General features: G+C 30.0%; 1 protein-coding gene across 1 annotated transcript in view; it reads right to left on the reverse strand.

Moving 5' to 3' along the window:
- The window catches only part of LOC136981537 (zinc finger CCHC domain-containing protein 8 homolog), a 32,687-nt gene that overhangs the window by 3,505 nt on the left and 10,416 nt on the right, over positions 1-18,766 (reverse strand). Inside the window, exons 4-10 of the mRNA XM_067277847.1 lie at positions 12,389-12,486; positions 10,479-10,553; positions 9,965-10,078; positions 5,503-5,562; positions 5,289-5,437; positions 3,917-3,967; positions 946-1,016 (exon numbers count right to left, since the gene is read on the reverse strand). Coding sequence (XP_067133948.1) covers positions 946-1,016; positions 3,917-3,967; positions 5,289-5,437; positions 5,503-5,562; positions 9,965-10,078; positions 10,479-10,553; positions 12,389-12,486 — 618 coding nt within the window. The remainder of the gene's footprint in view (positions 1-945; positions 1,017-3,916; positions 3,968-5,288; positions 5,438-5,502; positions 5,563-9,964; positions 10,079-10,478; positions 10,554-12,388; positions 12,487-18,766) is intronic.

Raw genomic sequence — 18,766 nt, forward strand, 5'->3', positions numbered from 1 at the left:
TTGAAGAAAGAGAAACAGACCACCTTGGACATGTTTTTCAAGAAGCCAGCTGCCAAAAAACAAAGGATGGAACAAGAGAAGTTGACCCTGCAAGCCCCAGTAGCATCTGAATCTGACTCCAATTAAAAAACAATAAAAAGAGACCTGCTACAATTGTAAAAAGTGTGTGTCTGTATGAATGTGTGAAGAAAGTGTTCCTCCACCTTCTCCTCACAACATCTGACTACCCGGCATAACTGGTGACTGCTCCATTTTCATTTTTTTTAACGATACAGCACTGTTACTTTATGCTGCGGAACGAATTAGATATTTTAACATGTATTTCTATGGGAAAATGCATTTCGTATAACGGCCTTTTCACTTAACGGATGTGCACCTGAAACAAATTAAGTACGTTATATGAGGCACCACTGTATTTGTAATGTGATTTGGAAGACTACCATGCATTGTGTTTAAAATGTTTATGTAGGATGTAGTTAATATACCATCAGCTGAAAAACATCATATTGACACACACATACAGTACATTGTATTAATTTGGGTATTAAAAACTAAAAGATAATCTACTGAGATTAACTGAAGAGTTCTTCTGCAGGTATATACACACAAATTACACATGCTTTTGATTCATAAAAAATAAATTTTTAAACAATAAATATTCATATACATTATGTTGCAAGTATAAGAAAATTTATATGAGCTTTTAATTTATAAATTTATTCACTTTCAAATTCATAAGAAAACAATATTAGTTTCATCAAACATGCATGCTTTTTGAATAGCATGAATGTATTATTTTTATTAATCATCACTATGTAAAAATTAAACAAAATTATTTAAAATAATGTATTTATTTCACATGGTTAAAATTAAATACTTTCCATTTTCATTAAAGTATGAAAAATTAATTATAAATGCAAAAATATATTTAAATCAAAAACTTACATCTATAAAATTCTGAGGTGCTGGAACATTAAATCCGGGATAACTAATCAGTTTTTTTGGATCATATTGAACTAAAATATATAATTTATTATTATTGACTAAAAGATCTGTATTAAAGAAAATTTCTTTTGTTGAGATAGCTAGAATATTAATGTTTATAATCAGTCTAAATTATAACAAATATTTTTTAAATGTTACTCCCAGTTTTGCAACTTATAGCTATTTGAAAATAGTGTACACTGTATGTTTCTATATTCAACGATGAGAAAATGACATTTTTAAATGGACCATTGAGTTCTTTGTTGAGACTAGTGACATCAGTGCTGTTTCATTGTTGATCTAAACAGTCTCAACGTCTCGAAAGACCGTTGAGTATTCAACAAATTAACATAGCGGCTTCCATGAAAAAATAAATTTCACTTATAGAAACTATCCATTCGCTCTTGCTGTGGATACTGTAATAGCGGACAGATTAATGAACAATCTCTATATGATGAAACATGTGATTGCACAATTATGTTGGATAATTTGGTCAATATTGAAATATTAAGTTTTTTTCATAAACAAACTACCTTCACGAATTTGTCCAAAATTGATTACAACCAATATTTGGCCCTCTTAAATTTTCCTAATGATATAAATATTCAAGAAATTCAAATTATTAAAGAAAGACCCAATATACAAGAAGATGATAGAGATAAGGATTCATTTGAATAATGGTTAAGCAAGTTACTTTAATTATTTAGCAAAACAGTCACAGTCATTGCCTTCTCCTTAATTAAGTCAGCCATCATGAAATGTTTCTTTTTTCTACAAAATGTGACATCAGATCGTTCAATGCAGGGACTCAACGGAAAATTCACCGTTGAGTCAACTGTTGAATATAGAAACATACGGACAGTAAAACCTCAATTATGTTACCACCTTCAGGGTATATAGTTTGAGTGAGGTGGCCACCCAAATGGGTTAATGAAAGAATTGATATAAACAACTAAAAGTAAGTGAAAAAAATACAGTAAGTGAATTATATAATTCATATACTCTATAATAACAGTATGTGAATAACAATACTGTACAGACATGTTTGACATATGATGGCCAATGCAATTGAGGAGAAACTTAAAATTTGAATTAAAGCTGCTCTACTGATGTGTTAATAATCTTTCTTGAGACTTTTTTATATATACCATCTTACATCTTGTGCTTTTAGTATACCCATTTTACTTGCAAAATGCCCCACTGTGTCTCCTGCTACTGGTTAGGAGGAAGAAGCTGTTATTGAGAAACTTCAGATAATATCTAAGCAGGGTAATTGCTCGTGAGTTTGACAATCAATGACAGCCCAAACTCATGTTACATACTGTATAACATTGCATATAGCCTATTTATTTTTGACTTACAATGTGTTTTTCAGAATGTAACCCCATCGTAAATCAAGGAGACTGTAATTCAAACTTTACAAGATTATGTATTAACACTAATCCTGTATTTCAATACTCTATTTTTTAAACAGAATCATTTATTATCCATAGACAGATTCAACATCTATGAAATGATAGTAAAAGTTTTCTTCCAATAGTGAGACTAGTGCTCTTTATCATGTCTTTCTTAATTATCTGCAATAAACAGAGACCAAGATTAAAACAATTCACCTGTTTATGCATTTCAGATTAGTATTTTCTAATCCCTCTTCAGGCGCAGGACTTCAGTGCCTAAGGTTGTTTTATCCATTCCATTTTAATACTTTTTTGATATATTGTATTTTAACAGGAGAATTCAGAAAAAAATTATTAAACAGAAGTCACTAGATACACAGAATTGTCAGAAAAATGTGTTAATAATTAAACCAGCTTTTACATCATCTTGTCATTATTTTTTTGTGAATGATGTGTCAGTGATGTAGATCAATATGTAATTATCTTTCTTCTTACTAAATTCTACAACCAGATCATTTACACTACACTTAACAAATTAAATTAAGATTTATTTTATTTGATGATCATCTGCAAGATCTCATCAAACTGTTCCAAAATTATAGCAACAAACCTCAATTTGTTTAAAGTACTTTAAACCAGTGATTCTCAAAGTGGGGGTCGCAACCCCCAAGGGGGTCGTGAAAAATATTTGGGGGGGTCGCTGAAAAATTGATGCCAGATCAATTTTTTTCAAATATTTTATAAATTTACTATGGATTCATGTTTAGAAATAATAGAAATAAAAAATATATAAAATAATTTTTACTTAAATAAATTGCACATATAAACAATAAAAATAATATAAATATTTAAATACGAGCCTAACCCCCTCCCTCCAGGATGTTTTTCAACACATACTTATTCTTCGGGGGTCCTTTGAAATTTTTAAGGGCAGAAGGGGGTCGCGGTCCAAAAAGTTTGAGAAACACTGCTTTAAACAATACATTGGATTTAGGAGTTCAGGTTTCCTTGTTCTGTTGGCCACATAAATAGAAATAAATGTCACTTTTGGACACTCCTATCTTGGCTACTTAAATGAGATGGCCACAGATAGAGTTTGATTTATATTAAAACTTATGCATTTTACAGGGGAATTTCAGGGGTGGCCATGTAAGTGAGATTTTACTGTATTATAATTTTGAATGGAACTGTTATTGTCATATCTATGAACATATTGAAAATTTTATTATACTGATAATGATGGATTTTAAATGATAAGCATCATAAAGCATTTTTAATCCAAGTTTTTATAAATGAATAAATTATTTTTTTGAAAAATATATAATAAAATAAGATTTATTAATATTCTTCAAATGTAACAAATATAAATTATAATTGAAATAATGAAGTTATGCTTCTATAGAATAATCATCTTTCATCTAAATTTATAAGTTGTTTTGAAACACTTCTTCCAAAAAATAAAATGATGATTTATTATATATATAAATATAATGCAATATAATGAATTTAGATTGATATGAATAAAATGTACTTACTTCTTGGATAATTACATTCTATTTCTCCATCCTCTTTAATTTCACCTTCAGCTAAAACAATTTTTTAAAATTTTATTTAGATTATCATCTTTATTTACAAATATATTTTTAAATGTGTAAAAATTTCCATACAAAATTCTGAAACAACAATAAAAATAAATGAACAAACATTTAATATATTTCTTTTCTAAATTAATATATAAAATAACTATACAGAAACAAAAACAGAAAAGAAGAAAAATATGCAGCAGTTAAATTATTTATTTGTTAAATGAAGCATAGTTATGCTTCATTTAACAAAGCGGGTGCCATGGCATCCGCTTTGAGAACCACTGCTTTAGAGTGTGGGAATAATTGGTAGTGCCACTCATTTGATTGGTATTTCAGCTCTGACTAATAGGACTTGACCCATGTTTTGTCAATTGCAATAATCTGATAAAGAAAAGATTCTTCTTTATGCTTGTAATACTGTAGATGAATTTGAGAAGTTTCCATCTGTTGCAATTTCTCTGCATGTCATTCAGAGAGTGAGGCACCTATCTTTGCAGCAATTTTGTCATGTATGCATTCTCAGCTTCTTTGTCAAGGTGTGGTAAATACCAAAAAATGCAATTTCTACTTCAGCACTCATTTCTTGGCAAAATGGCTTCCATATGTTGTGAGTGGATGGTCATCATCATGCATAATTTCAGTATTCTCCCATTTTCTTGTCTGCAGAAAAAAACTGCCCCATTGGCCAACAGTATAATATGACAATATAGCATTGCCACATGCCTCATGTAAACTTTTGTGACACTGCCATGCATTTTGTCTGTGCACAACTTAAATTTTGATGATATACAATTATTCTTGGTAAGTGAACATTGTTTAGGCTGGTAGAAAAAATGCTTAAATATTTGACATTATCCTATTTCTAAGTCACAAATGTAAGAGGAAAAAAAATACACAAACAGCCAAGAAAAAATATTTTATGATCTTTTGACAATTTTCAAGGTTATGACCAATTTCCAGTGATGTTGCTAATGCAAAAAAAATAGCCTCTGTAGTTTCAAGCAGAACTATCAGTTTCATTAATATTATATGTTTAAAAAGCTTAAGATTTATATTTTGAATTCTAGAAATAAATTTAATTGCAGTTATACATGGGTAATTCGTATATTACATACATTTGGAATTGTAGTCTATTTTAAATCTAATGGACTAATGATTAAATTTATTCACAAAAAGTGTAATATATCAAGCATTAATTACTAAAAAAATCATTGGTTTTATTTTGGTAACAGAGAATGACTGCATCAATTATTTTTGATTGTTAGCAAAAATTACTAAATGATTTTACTACTACTATGGAAGATAAACATTTAATACATACGCTTTCCTTCAGAATCATACATCGTAATGCCTGAACTTTCTACTTCTGCCATTTTCAACCATCCTGGAGGATATCCTAAAATTCTCATATGATATATATACAATGGTAACTGGTAAGATTCCAAATCTAGGGCTTTACGAAGATTTTCACTAAATGTAAACAAAAGAACAATTTCAGATAAAAATTAAAGATTTTTATAAAAAACTTGTATTACCTGATAACTCCTGGTTTAAATTTTGGATTTTGATCTGAATCTTCATGATAACGACCAGCACTATTTAAAAATAAAACAATTATAAGAAATTTTCTAGTAATGCATATGCTAACCACAAAAGATGACAATCATTTTCAATAATGATATAATTAGATACAAGGTTTATGCTGTATAGTGCCAAAATTGCCACTTGACAATATTTTTATTAAAGTGGCAATAAAAATATAATATTGGTAATAAAATCCCTAGTCCACTTATTTAGACATTCAAGGTAAAATTGAATAACAAAGCACAAGTCAGGAAATGCAGCAGAATGCAGAGATTTCGTGCAATGGGAGTCTCATGCACTAAACCAGTGATTCTCAAAGTGGGGGTTGTGAAAAATATTTGGGAGGGGTCGCTGAAAAATTGAGTCCAGATAACTTTTTTTCAAATATTTTATAAATTTACTATGGATTCATGTTTAGAAATAATAGAAAAAAATATATATAAAATAATTTTTACTTAAATAAATTGCACATATAAACAATAAAAATAATATAGATATTTAAATACAAGCCTAAATATAATATTCATAAATTTGTGCGCTAATTGGGGAATCTCCCGAGTTCCACTCTCTGCCTAAACTACCATAGAACAGCGTTGTCATTTGGAACGGTGTTTACTAGCAGCATTGCATCTGTAGGCAAGTCGAGTTAGAAATACAGTAGAGCGTCGATTATCCGAAAACCGATCAACCGAAAGCGTTTCAGTCGGCAAATTTGAATTTCTGTTAGTGCTGTGGCGCTGCAATATTTGGCTGTCTTGGGATACTCCAATATTATTTTAGTTGATATGCGTTTTTAGCTGGCAGCACTGGCGCAACCATGAGAGGGTACTTAAGGATGCGCCAAGTATTTGAACGAGAATTTTTTCCCATCGTGAGTGGTAAGTTTTGCTTGTTTTTCTGAGGACTGTGTTGTGCTGAATCGGAATGTTTTGAGACTAGATTAACTTCTGAAATATAACTTTTTTTTGTTTTTATATTTTTCAATATATTTATTTTGTTTGTGAAAAATAAAGAAATAATTAAAAAAAATTTTGTTAGTCTTAACATTGACAAAAATTCAACGCAAAGCGACATGCAACGGAGAGAAATTTCAACATGGGATAGATTAATTAAACAAAAGAAATTAACTCCTCCTGAATTTAAATTGACCCCCTACCTCCGAGATGTTTTTCTATACATACTCATTCTTCGGGGGTCCTTTGAAATTTTTTAGTGCAAAAGGGGGTTACGGACCAAAAAGTTTGAGAAACACTGCACTAAACAACGTCATGACGTCACATGGCAAGTTTGGACAGGAAAGCAGATGTTGAGAATTGAAGGCAGTTTTCTTGCAATGCTGCCCAGTGTTTCCAGATAGGTGATTTTTTTATCAACTGACATAAAATTTGGAAAATTTTTTGGGGTAACACTTTTTCACTTTGATCTTTTTCTGGTTGACCAAAGAATAAAAATTTTGATATGAAAAACCTATGAAATAGGCTTATTGCTTAAGCATTGTGATCAAATATCTTATTTGGAATTATTCATTAAAAATTATTCAAAAATGTTTCCTATTTCTAAGAGACATCTAAACACGTTGCTTTCACTTTCCAGACTCCTAACTGATAATGCTACCAGCACCTGCATTAATTAGTAAGTGAAACTGGTTGTGATAAATAATTAAAAATGGCAAAAAAAATTTAAAACTGGCAAAATAGTTGGCAATTGTTTTTAATTTTCCAGAGTGACCACCTGTAGATATATATTAGTTATTTATATTTTAAGAAATGATAATAAATTTAAAGAATTGTAAAATCAACTGTCATCATAAGATGTGACTTTAGTAAAAGAAAAACCCTGTATCTTATATGTGAAGTTGTGATCTCCTATTTGGAAAATTCACTAGCCATGAATTTTCCAAATAGCCTTCAGTAGACTAAGTAATCCTTACTTAGCCCAATTCTTGAATATAAAAAGTGTTATAGTTTAATTAAACATTTTAATTAGTTTGTTATTATTTGCTATAGCTAAGCAGCTTTTTCAAGTATTCGTATAAAATACTTTAAAAGAAGTAATTTTTAATTAAAATTATTAAACTCCTCTCTTTCCCTGATAAATGAAAGCATGACTTCTAATTTCATTTTATTTAACCAGAATACAAGAAAAGTTTTGAGAACAAGTGCCAAGTGCAAGGGATGGCTTAAATTAACAGACACTAAACACTTTTTTCCTAAATATCCTGTACTGAAATACGAGTGAATCTTATATGCTGTAAAATACAATAATTTTGAAAAATTTGTACTTTGGTTTTTTTAGCTTGTAAATATCATAATTGTGTTAGGTTAAAAAATAATTCATAAACAATAATTCAATTTTACAGAAAAAAAATAAATTTTGGAACGGAGTAAAGATGTAACTTTGAAGAAAAATACTAAATGAAATGAGAAGCATTTTTATACATAATAAATTATTGGATATTACAATCATTAACACAATGTTATAATAAAATACCAATATAATTTCTAATTGAACGCATTTAATTTTTAAATAAATAAAAATTTTAATAAAGTATCAAATTTAGTTATTTTTTATTTTCCACTATTTTACATTTATTGAGAAGTGCTAGTTGGTACATTTTCTTTCTAGTATTTGTTAAATATATAAGTATGATTGATAAATCAAACAACAATATTTGGTAATTATAATAATAATGACTGCATAATTTGTGTTATGCTTCTTATTTTCAGAATTCATTCTGTGTCTATAAAGTTATTAAAGAGATATTATGTTAATGAAAATAATAAATTTTTCAAAAAATTCTTTTCGATTATAATTTTTGGTCTATTTTATTCCCAAATGCAAATGTGTATACATACAAAATGATAACAATGCACACTGCTATTCTCAAAAATTTACACATCAACTATTATTATAAAACTTTAGAATAATATAGAGGAATAATTTATATAGATATAAATAGAATTTTGTAGCATCAAGTAGATTAATCCGTGTTAATTTTTACAGTTTAAGCAGTTTTTAAAAATTAAAGTAACTGTAAGCACAAAAAAAAATTGAAGAAACTCATAAAAGAATCATTTGCTTCATGATACTGTAAAATATCACATCTATTTAAATTAATTTGTATTCAAATTAGAAATTCTTGAGAATTCCATAATCCTGCATCTGCAGATGTATAGGAATGCTTCCGGTAATTCAACAATCCAACAATTCACCTCCAGATGCAGGATTACGGAATTCAAGAATGTGCTAATTGGAATATAGCTGATATCCCAACAAGAAAGTAATTTTTATTCATTTAAGCAAAAAAAACATTCTCTCAACATTCTTGATATACCTTTTTATCTTCCACTTAGGTCACTGAAAATTTTTATAAAAATGTTAAAATTTATCTGAACAAAGCAGTTTCTTCAGTTAAATTTTTCTGTACATTTATTTACAGTATGATTTCCAAGACAATTAAAACAAGTGACCAAACTAGAAAAGAAAATAAAATTTTATGCACTTTATGTTTAAAATAAAGAGTGAACAAAATTGAGAAATATGTAAAATTATTTTCATATAAATGTTCTCATAACTAACAATACAATTCTGCTTTTATTCAAGTCTTATTAATGGTCTTTAATAGAATGAGAATTTTATGTCAGTAATGTAAATATATAAATTGATATAAAATTTCTCACTTACAAAAGAAACTTTATAACTTCAAGTAGATTAATCCATATTCATACAGTTTAAGTATTTTTTCAGGATTATAGTTCATATATTATCAAAATCAATAGTAAAAATGAATAAATTCACATGAATAATTTACAGTACTAAATCTTAATATCAGGTTGAAAATGAACATAATGAATTTATTAAATAATCTGGAACAATTATAAAAATTATCACTATAAACTTTATAATGCACTAATCATGGATTTTTCTTGTTTGATTAACATTTGAATAAGGTAACAAATCAACCAAAGAAATTAGAGACCAAATAATGCACATTCAAAAATTAACATTTTAAATTATTATTGTACACCTCTATCCACTCCTTACTATATTAGTATAAAAGAATTCCTACTTCTACAACTTCATTCCACCTCAATATAACAATAAGAGCCTTCTTTTACTGATATTATACTCATTAAAAATAGGATCTCATTAAAATCAAGAATCTACTTTACTTGAAGTACCACATATATGTAAATCATATTGCAAAAAATACCACACATCTAAATATTTTATCTTTATTAATTTTTATTCTTTTCAATTTATAATCATTGTATTTTTTCTTGTTCTACTGTTTTTGTATTATTTTATTGGAATTTGTTTTAATATTTATTGTATGGGAAAAGCACTTATTGTCTTTGTGACATCTCCCAAAAAAATTAAATTAATAAATACATAAACACTAAAAGTACTTACTTTGTTCGATTTTGAGAAAACATTTTCCTATTAAGATATATTTTTTTACGATCTAGTTTTTCCGTACATTTATTTACAGTATGATTTCCAAGACAATTAAAACAAGTGACCAAACTAGAAAAGAAAATGAAATTTTATGCACTTTATGTTTAAAATAGAGTGAACAAAATTGAGAAATATGTAAAATTATTTTCATATAAATGTTCTCATAACTAACAACACAATTCTGCTTTTATTCAAGTCTTGTTAATGGTCTTTTCAGTCTTCTATTTATATACAGTGATCAGGCACTTTTCTGATTGGACTAACTTATACTAATAATTTTGAAATAAAAGTAATATTAAACAAAACTTTATTTTCTTTACTGAAATTAAATTAACTCTATATTTTCCAATTATGTTGCCAATAAAAGCAAAAAGTATAAAATCCACAATACAAAATACATCAGACATAAATTTAAAAATATATAACTTTAAATTTATTTTACATTTATTGAAAACAATCAATTATTTACTTTGTTCTTTTTGTCTCTGTTTCTTCTAATGAAACATTTTCTGAACTTACATCTTCAACATAATTTTTATCATAACTAAAAGTTAAGGTCAATCAACAAACATCAATTAATATTTCAAAATCATATATTACCATATTTACTTGAATATAAGACAATCTCACACACAGGACGAAGTGTGACTTTCAAGATCAAAATAAAGAAAATTATATTTATTAATACAATTCTAATTTTATTTCGTTTAATCACAAATAAATCATCATCAAATGCATGTAATTGCACACATTGTCCTGCAAAAATTACTGGTATTTTAAAGTTTAAGGAAAAATCTTGTAAAACCAATTACATAATTTGTTTATGTAAAGCTGGACAATCGGGAACCTTTTTTGCCAATTCTTAATGGTCGAATTCACTTTTCGTTGATTACACTTACGAATTTCTTCAAATTCTGATTTCCAAATAATCATCTGTTTTCACGTAGGAATGAATTAAAACTTATATCAGGTTCCCGTGTAATTTTGGAATTGAATTCAAAAGCTTTGCTTTTCCTATTGCTATTCGTCTTTACTCCTGACAATACACAAGAATGATTCAAACGACCCAGATAAACTACTTTTGTTTTTAAACACCAGGTGAGGATCCGGTAAAAATGCAAATACACAGTTTACAAAAATTATACAAAACCGAAAAGTATCCTTCGCTTGCACGTATAGGACGACCTAGGTTTTTGAAGCAGTGAAAAATGGATAAAAACCTCGTCTTATATGCAAGTAAATACGGTAATTCATTTTTGTTATTCTTAAAAATTTTTAACTGCATGATTAATGCATTTACATTATTTTCTAATAACGTATTAAAAATATAATTTCAATGATATTATGAAGCAATGATATTATGAAGCAAGCATATTCAAGATTTTATAAATCGTGGAGAGTTCGTGCATTAACTATGCACTAAACGTTATAACTGCTTATTTATTTGCGAATTTGTTATAAATTACAAATTATTCTGAAAGTGATTTATTTCACTTATATACATTGTTATTAATTACATATATATATATATATATATATATAAAATTAAAATTTAAAGAAAACTGACAAATAATACAAAGAAATTTAAAACTATCATTTCATTTAACCCCTTCTGGGTTCTTCTTCAAATTTAATTAATTCCAAAAATAAGCTGAAACTTTTAGAATCATTCATAAATATAAATTCTAAACATTAACCCTTCTCCCTTTCCCCCGCGAAGGATTTCTGAAAATCCCTTTTTAATGTGCATTCTCATGGCATACCCTATTAAAACACAGTCAAAAACACAAAAAAAAAAATGCATTTAAAATAGTATAGTAAAAGCCAAGTTCTCCAGGATAATCCTTAAACTTCTCCCCGCAGAGGGGAATTTCAAAAAACTCCTTCTTAATGTGCATTTTCATGGCATATCCTATTAAAATGCTGTCAAAAATACAAAAATCTGCATCTAAAATAGTACAGTAAAAGCTATTTTTCAGGTTAAGCCTTAATCCTCTCCCTCTCCCTCTCCCTCTCTCCTGCGGGGGAATTTTGAAAAATCCCTTCTTAGTGTGCATTTTCATGACGTACTGTGTATGAAATTTCACCTCTTTAGATTCAGTGGTTTGCTCTGGGTGATGAATCAGTCAGTCAGTCAGGACATGTAATTTTATATATATAGATTTTTTGAATCTTGTTTTTTATCTGCACATCGTGATCACCTAAACTGTACACTGTATTACATAAGTGGGAGTTCAAAAAATGTTATATTACTTGTCCTTAAAATAACACTCAAATTTAAATAATATATAAAAGAAAACCATAAATTAGTACAGTTTTGCATTATGCTTATTACTATTGAAAAAATATACATATAAAATTTAATATGTTAAAGGATACACAGGGATACCCCAAGATGACGGTGATTTTGTCATATTGTCTTCTAGAGGGCAGACATCTAAGCAGAAGTTCTGATATAACTGAACTTGATTTCCTTCCTTTACAAAAATCAAATATAAAAATTTCTATGTAGTTTGATATAAAGTATGCAGAATATAGAATATATTCATATTAATTAAAGTAATGACACCTTAATCAAAGCTATAATTTTATTATAGAAATTTGACTTAACAGCATTTTCTATCATCAAAAGAAAGAAATATACATTTTACTTAATAGGAAAAGTTATAAAAGTAACTAGATCTAAAGTAATTGAAAAATAACTTCTTTAATTAATACCATTTTTAAAAATTACGGTTTTCCCACCAAGCGAAATTCACAAACATAGATTCTGTATTATGTCACTCTATAACTATTTGAAACAAAGTATAAAATTTGCGCGTTGCCCTGTAGCCGTATCGGTTTCGATACAGTTGGATAAGCAAGCCAATGGCATGATCCGTTTCATTTAAAACGGACCATGTCATTGGTTTGCTTATCCAGCCGTATTAAAACCGCTTTACTAGGCAACAAGGCTATTGTTTTGCGATAAACAAACGCCACGTGCTAACGTGTTGCCAGATTGGACGATTTCACGGCGGAAATTTAGATAATTCTTTTAAAGAGATTCGTGATACGCTTCTCATTTTATAATTTCACTATTATTAGTTATTATTACATTTATAAAATGAATTTATAATTTAGAAGCATTTTCTGCGTGACATGTGCAATTACATCAATGTACAGTACGGTACAGTACAGCTAAGCTAAGCTAATGTAAAGCTAAGAAAAAATGCAGCAAAAATACTGAGAATGAGAAATACTACTATAAGAGTAAGTTCAAATCGTACAGATTAAAGCAATTCCAATTAGAATACCAAGATAGTGTATTAACACGAAATATAGCATGACATGCATGTAAAGCTAGTAACTATATACGAAATGTAGGGTAGTGCATGATATGAAATACTAGTTGCTAAAATTTGCTTATTTTTCCTATTTATTTATAATTTAATAATTTTTCATATTTTTCAAATATTTTGTTGTGAAATGTTATAAAATTACAAATAAATAGGGAAAATAAAGAAGCAAATTAATTTATTCATATAAAATTTATTATAACTTTATAAAATTTCTCGGTATACCGTATTTTACGGACTATAAGACGCACTTTTTTCTTCGAAAAATTGCCTCCAAAATTCAGGTGCGTCTTATAGTCCGTAGCGTCTTATAGGTATTTTTTTAAAAAATTGCTTAAAAGTTAAGGTGCGTCTTATAGTCCGTAAAATAAGGTACATTTTTTTGTGTAAACACTTTCAACAGTCAGTATTCATTTCCTTTTACAAATTAAATCAACGTTTAATCGAATGTAGTTTTTCGTTTTATCTCGCCAACCTATCAGAGTTTAGCTTTGCTTAAAGGCCATTTTTAATGGCGCTTAATTTAAGCAAAATTTAATAAAATAAAATTAAAAACACACGAAAATGAATGAAAGAATGTCGACTCAAAAAGTTATTTACAGAAGTGTTTTTATACTGAGCGGGATTTTTAATCACCACCCGGTAGTTAAAAGAATCGACCCAGTTTAGCAAGCCCATTGTGGATTCGGCCAGGACCACAATGGGGCAGCCGGGTGACGAGGAGCGGAGCCCGATATATACGGACTGACCATCCCCGAAAAATCCTTGAGTTTACGACCCGCCCGGATTCGATTCCGGGTCCCCCAAAGCAGTAGGCTGCCACTCTAACCGCTCGGCAATCTGGCCGTCTACTGGGCGGCAGTAAGTTCAATAGCCGGAATAACGGAGAGCTAATACAGCAAGAGCGAAATTGGGCAAATTTTCGCTTCTATTTTAAATGAAATTATACAGTAAAATAGACGCAATAGGGTTAGCGTACGTTCGACGATCTTCAAAATAATGTATGAAACTAAATTTAATTCATACTCAAGCTCCTTAACGAATGGAAATAATTTTGCTTTACCATATTCTAGATAGAGGCTCCTGATCGAAGATGCAATCTCTACTAAAGACGGTTTCAAATGATTTGCGATACAAAAAAGCGAGCTGTATTTTGAGACAAAACCAACGGGAAAATGCGGCAACAAATACAGCGCGATAAAGTTTACCACATCACAATACCGGCCGAATGACCGAGCAGTTTGTCTCCCTGCCTTCTGCTCTGGGTACCCGGACACGAATCCGAAAAACCCCTGGAAATTTTCGGGATCTTGGTTATGTCGAACCCATTCCTCACTACCAAGCCACTCCATTGTGGGTCTGTCAAATCTACGATGGGCTTGATTAAAAAAAAAAAAAAAAAAAAACCTTAGGAGTATTACACCTGTCCTCTACCAATTTTGATGAATTTTGGCACAAAGGCAGTCTCTGATATGATAATGCGACCATTCAAACCGTTTCATTCTATGGGCCATAATGATCAAGTAATGAATAAATGAATGTGGAACTTCTCATGGCGGACGAGTTACCGAGTAGTTCGGTCACGCAGGCGTTGATCTCCCTAAGAACAGCAGCAGCAGCAGCAAGAGGTCGATGACGTATTTGTTATCTATGATGTGATTTTGTATCACGTATTAAAATACCAACACAATTGTTATTTGGAAAAAGAGTAGTCTAATATTAACCATGATTAAATTTTTAAATATCACGAATCATTTTCACATTAGTTCACATTGAGAAATAAAGCAAACCAGAAATCAAGTCATTTCATGCGGCAAACTTATTTTATTTATTATCCCAATCAGGATGGCATCTAATACAGTAGAGCGTCGTTTATCCGAATCAATTGAGGACTGGAGTTGTTCGGATAACCGATTATGTCCGAAAAAATATTAACCTATGCTATGTTGAAATTTTTCTCCGTTTCGTGTCGCTTTGCGTTGAATTTTCGTCGATGTTAAGCCAAACGTAAATTTTTTAAAATAATCGTGGCTATTGTATCGTTAAAAATGATTTCTTTATTTTGTACAAACTAAATATATTGAAAAATATAAAAACAATAAAATTATATTTTGGAAATTAATCTAGTATCAAAAACGTTCGATTCAGCACGACACAGTCCGACTGGAACGATTTCGGTTAACCGACGTTTCGGTTGATCGGCTATCGGATAAACGACGCTCTACTGTATATTCCCAATAGTAATTATTTTGGTGATTACATTAATATTAATTAATATCCTTTACTCGAGAATGGAAAAGCGGTGCAAAAATAATGGCTTTCAATCCATAATTGGCGCACACACAAGCACTTGCGACAGTGGGCACATTTTATAAATCTATTTTGATCGCAATCTACAGCATCACAGACAAGACTATCGCTCTCTGTAAATGTGAAACACATTTCCTTGACGCTAAGGAATTTCTATCAGTGGGAATATCGTGAGTATGAATCATAGGTTTGAAACTGTCAGCAGATAATTGAAAGCGCAAGAGATTACAACTTGATAACACCTTTTGTGTTCCAATTGTCATCGTCGTGCGCCCTTTAGTTTTGGGGAATACCTCTAGTCCTGTAAGAATTTCTCTAGCAAGATATTTTAACTGCCGATGAAAGGTGGTGTTAAGAGGCTCTACCAGAATTGTTTTCTGGTACGATTTTAAAAGTAATTTCTGCTGTACTGGCAACCTGATCTATGAATTTTGTATATGAATCCATACTTCAGTGTCCGTCTCATGAATCTATCACATAGAAACTTTTCTTTACGTTTGGAACTATAGTAGAACCTGTTTAAGAAGTTCTCGCATAAGACGTCCAAATTTTCCAGTCCAATTTACACCATGTGTTAAAATTTTCCGCATAACAATTTTCTGTATAAGTTTTCCCCGTATAAGAAATTCCAAAATGTCTGTCAAATCGACGATATTTTACCCACTTAAGAAGTTTCAGTTGGAGACAAATTGTAATTTTTTTTTTCCTCACCATAACTTTACAACTTAAAAAACAGCAAAGTTTTAATAAAGCTACTCCAGATAATCACCATATTGTAATATAATAAGTTGCAGCTCGTTTCATCATTATTTTTAAACCTCATTTAGCGTTAAATGCGACGGAATTAAAGCATTTACAAGGCATGCTGATTTACAAGAAGCATCTCATTTACCTTAAGCTCAGCCAAGGAAGCAATTTCCAAAGTTGGCATGCATATCCACATATAAATGGATAATTTTCAGGTTTTTTCAGAAAGATTGATTCTAGATTTCCTAATCATTTTTCATTCTTAATTAAGGTATGTTTATTAATTAATAAATGTACCATGCTCATAATATAAATTATTAATTGTTCTAAACTAAAGTAAACTTTAGAAAGTACTTGAAAGAATCGGAATCGGGAGAAATTTTTGATATCGTCCATGCCTAGTTGTTTTAGATTTGTGCATTTTTTCAAAACATTAACATTAAATGCACAAGTCCAAACAAATTAATGTTTAAAAAAAGTAAAAATTAAAATAAGCTTTATTTAACACAATGATGTCATACACATTTCAACCTCAGTAGCATGAGGTGACATAGATTGATGATAGGGAACACTTAGGTGACACTTTGATGATAGGGAAGCTGTGCTGGCCCTGGATACAATCATTGGAAGCATTATACGATATTTTGGTGTGTAGCATCCATGAGCTAAACTGCGAGGTTTGTGCTCTGTAAAGCACATGTGCAAATGCCTTTAATCTGGCTGGTTTACACGATTGAAATATTTTTGCCTTGGAAACTATCTTTATTCGACAATACAGCACTTCCATTGGGAATATGCATGTATGAATTTATATTCGAATATACAATGGCAATTTTATCATTGTTTTTCACATGTATATAAATTTGTAATAAAGTACATAATGCAGTTATAATAAAATAGTAATTTTAATTAATTCAAAGTATGTTAAAATACGAAAATAATCGCATAATATGTATTTATATTTTAGAAAATACCAGGAAAGCGGTGCTTCCACAGCTTCCAGGACAGCACGCCACTGTTCAACCTGTAGTTCTTATTTGAGTACATTGTCTCTGGCCATTGTTGGTTGAGCTGGATTCACAGGTGATGACCTCTAAGATAAACATTTTACATGCTTGGTAAATACAAGTGTTAATTGCAACGTATTTCTACTTTTTCTTCCTTTTGTATCTTGGATCTGCATTTGCACCTGCATTTTTGTATTTCTTGTGGCCTTTTAGCAATTTCAACTATATAAGACAATACAAAATCTATCATATGTAAGAATCTTATACCATAACTAGGGTTGCCACCTATCTGGGTTTGACCTGGAGACTCCAGGATTCAGTGAGTTATCTCCAGGCTCCAGGGATAATTAATATTTCTCCAGGTTGTGCAACTTGAAATGAATATGTACAAAATTATATGCAAACCGTCGCGTATATTTCTTCCCTCATGTACCGAATTACTAGTGTGGTGGTCGTTGGCTTAAATACATAACGTCTATAACTGGCATAAGCGCAATGCTGCTGCATGCTATGTAATTGTACTCTCTCTTGTGACTGTTCTATCAAGAGATGTCTATTGAGAGTGACATGATACAGCCTACATAGGGAACAGTTTGACAATCAGTGTTCATTTTGGTTGATGATTAATGGTAAGTTATAGAAAATAGTTACTCCTATCGTCTCACGCTCTAGTCAGTCTCGAGCAGGTTAAATACCGTTACATAACGGTTCTGTTGACTCTCGTGAATTTTTTTTTTTTTTGATTTTCGGATGTTTTTTAAGCACGAAAAAATTTTATCGCGATTTTAATTAACTTTTAATGACGCACGATTAACGCTTATCATACTTTACGGACTATAAGACACTATGGACTATAAGATGCACCTTAATTTTTAAGCAATTTTTTAAAATGCCTATAAGACGCTACGGACTATAAGACGCACCTGAATTTTGGAGGCAATTTTTCGAAGAAAAAAGTGCGTCTTATAGTCCGTAAAATACGGTAATTGTTTTTTATAGGATTTTTTTAAACAAAATTTCATTCCTTGTTCTAAAGTTCTAGTGCACAGATTTTACTTCGGTAAAGTTATTTAAAGTTACTTTCTGATGTCAAAAACGACATCCAATAGTTTTTTAATTTTTTTAATTAATAGATTTTATTATATATACGTTTAATTAAGTCGGGGGGTCGAAAATCGCAATAAAAAGTGTAATTTTTGAAAAATATTTAGAAATATACGGCCAGCTACTGTAATATTCACCCTACTTTAGACCCTTTACCTCCTGAGACTTCTATGGAAACGTCCCCGGTTTTTTTTTTTTTTTTTTGGTTTCTTAAATCGTCGTCTCCGGGCTAGACTAAGTTATGAGGTGGC

This window comes from Centruroides vittatus, unplaced genomic scaffold (genome assembly GCF_030686945.1).
Source record: "Centruroides vittatus isolate TY-2023 unplaced genomic scaffold, ASM3068694v2 contig_1168, whole genome shotgun sequence".
Taxonomy (NCBI): Eukaryota; Metazoa; Arthropoda; class Arachnida; order Scorpiones; family Buthidae; genus Centruroides; species Centruroides vittatus.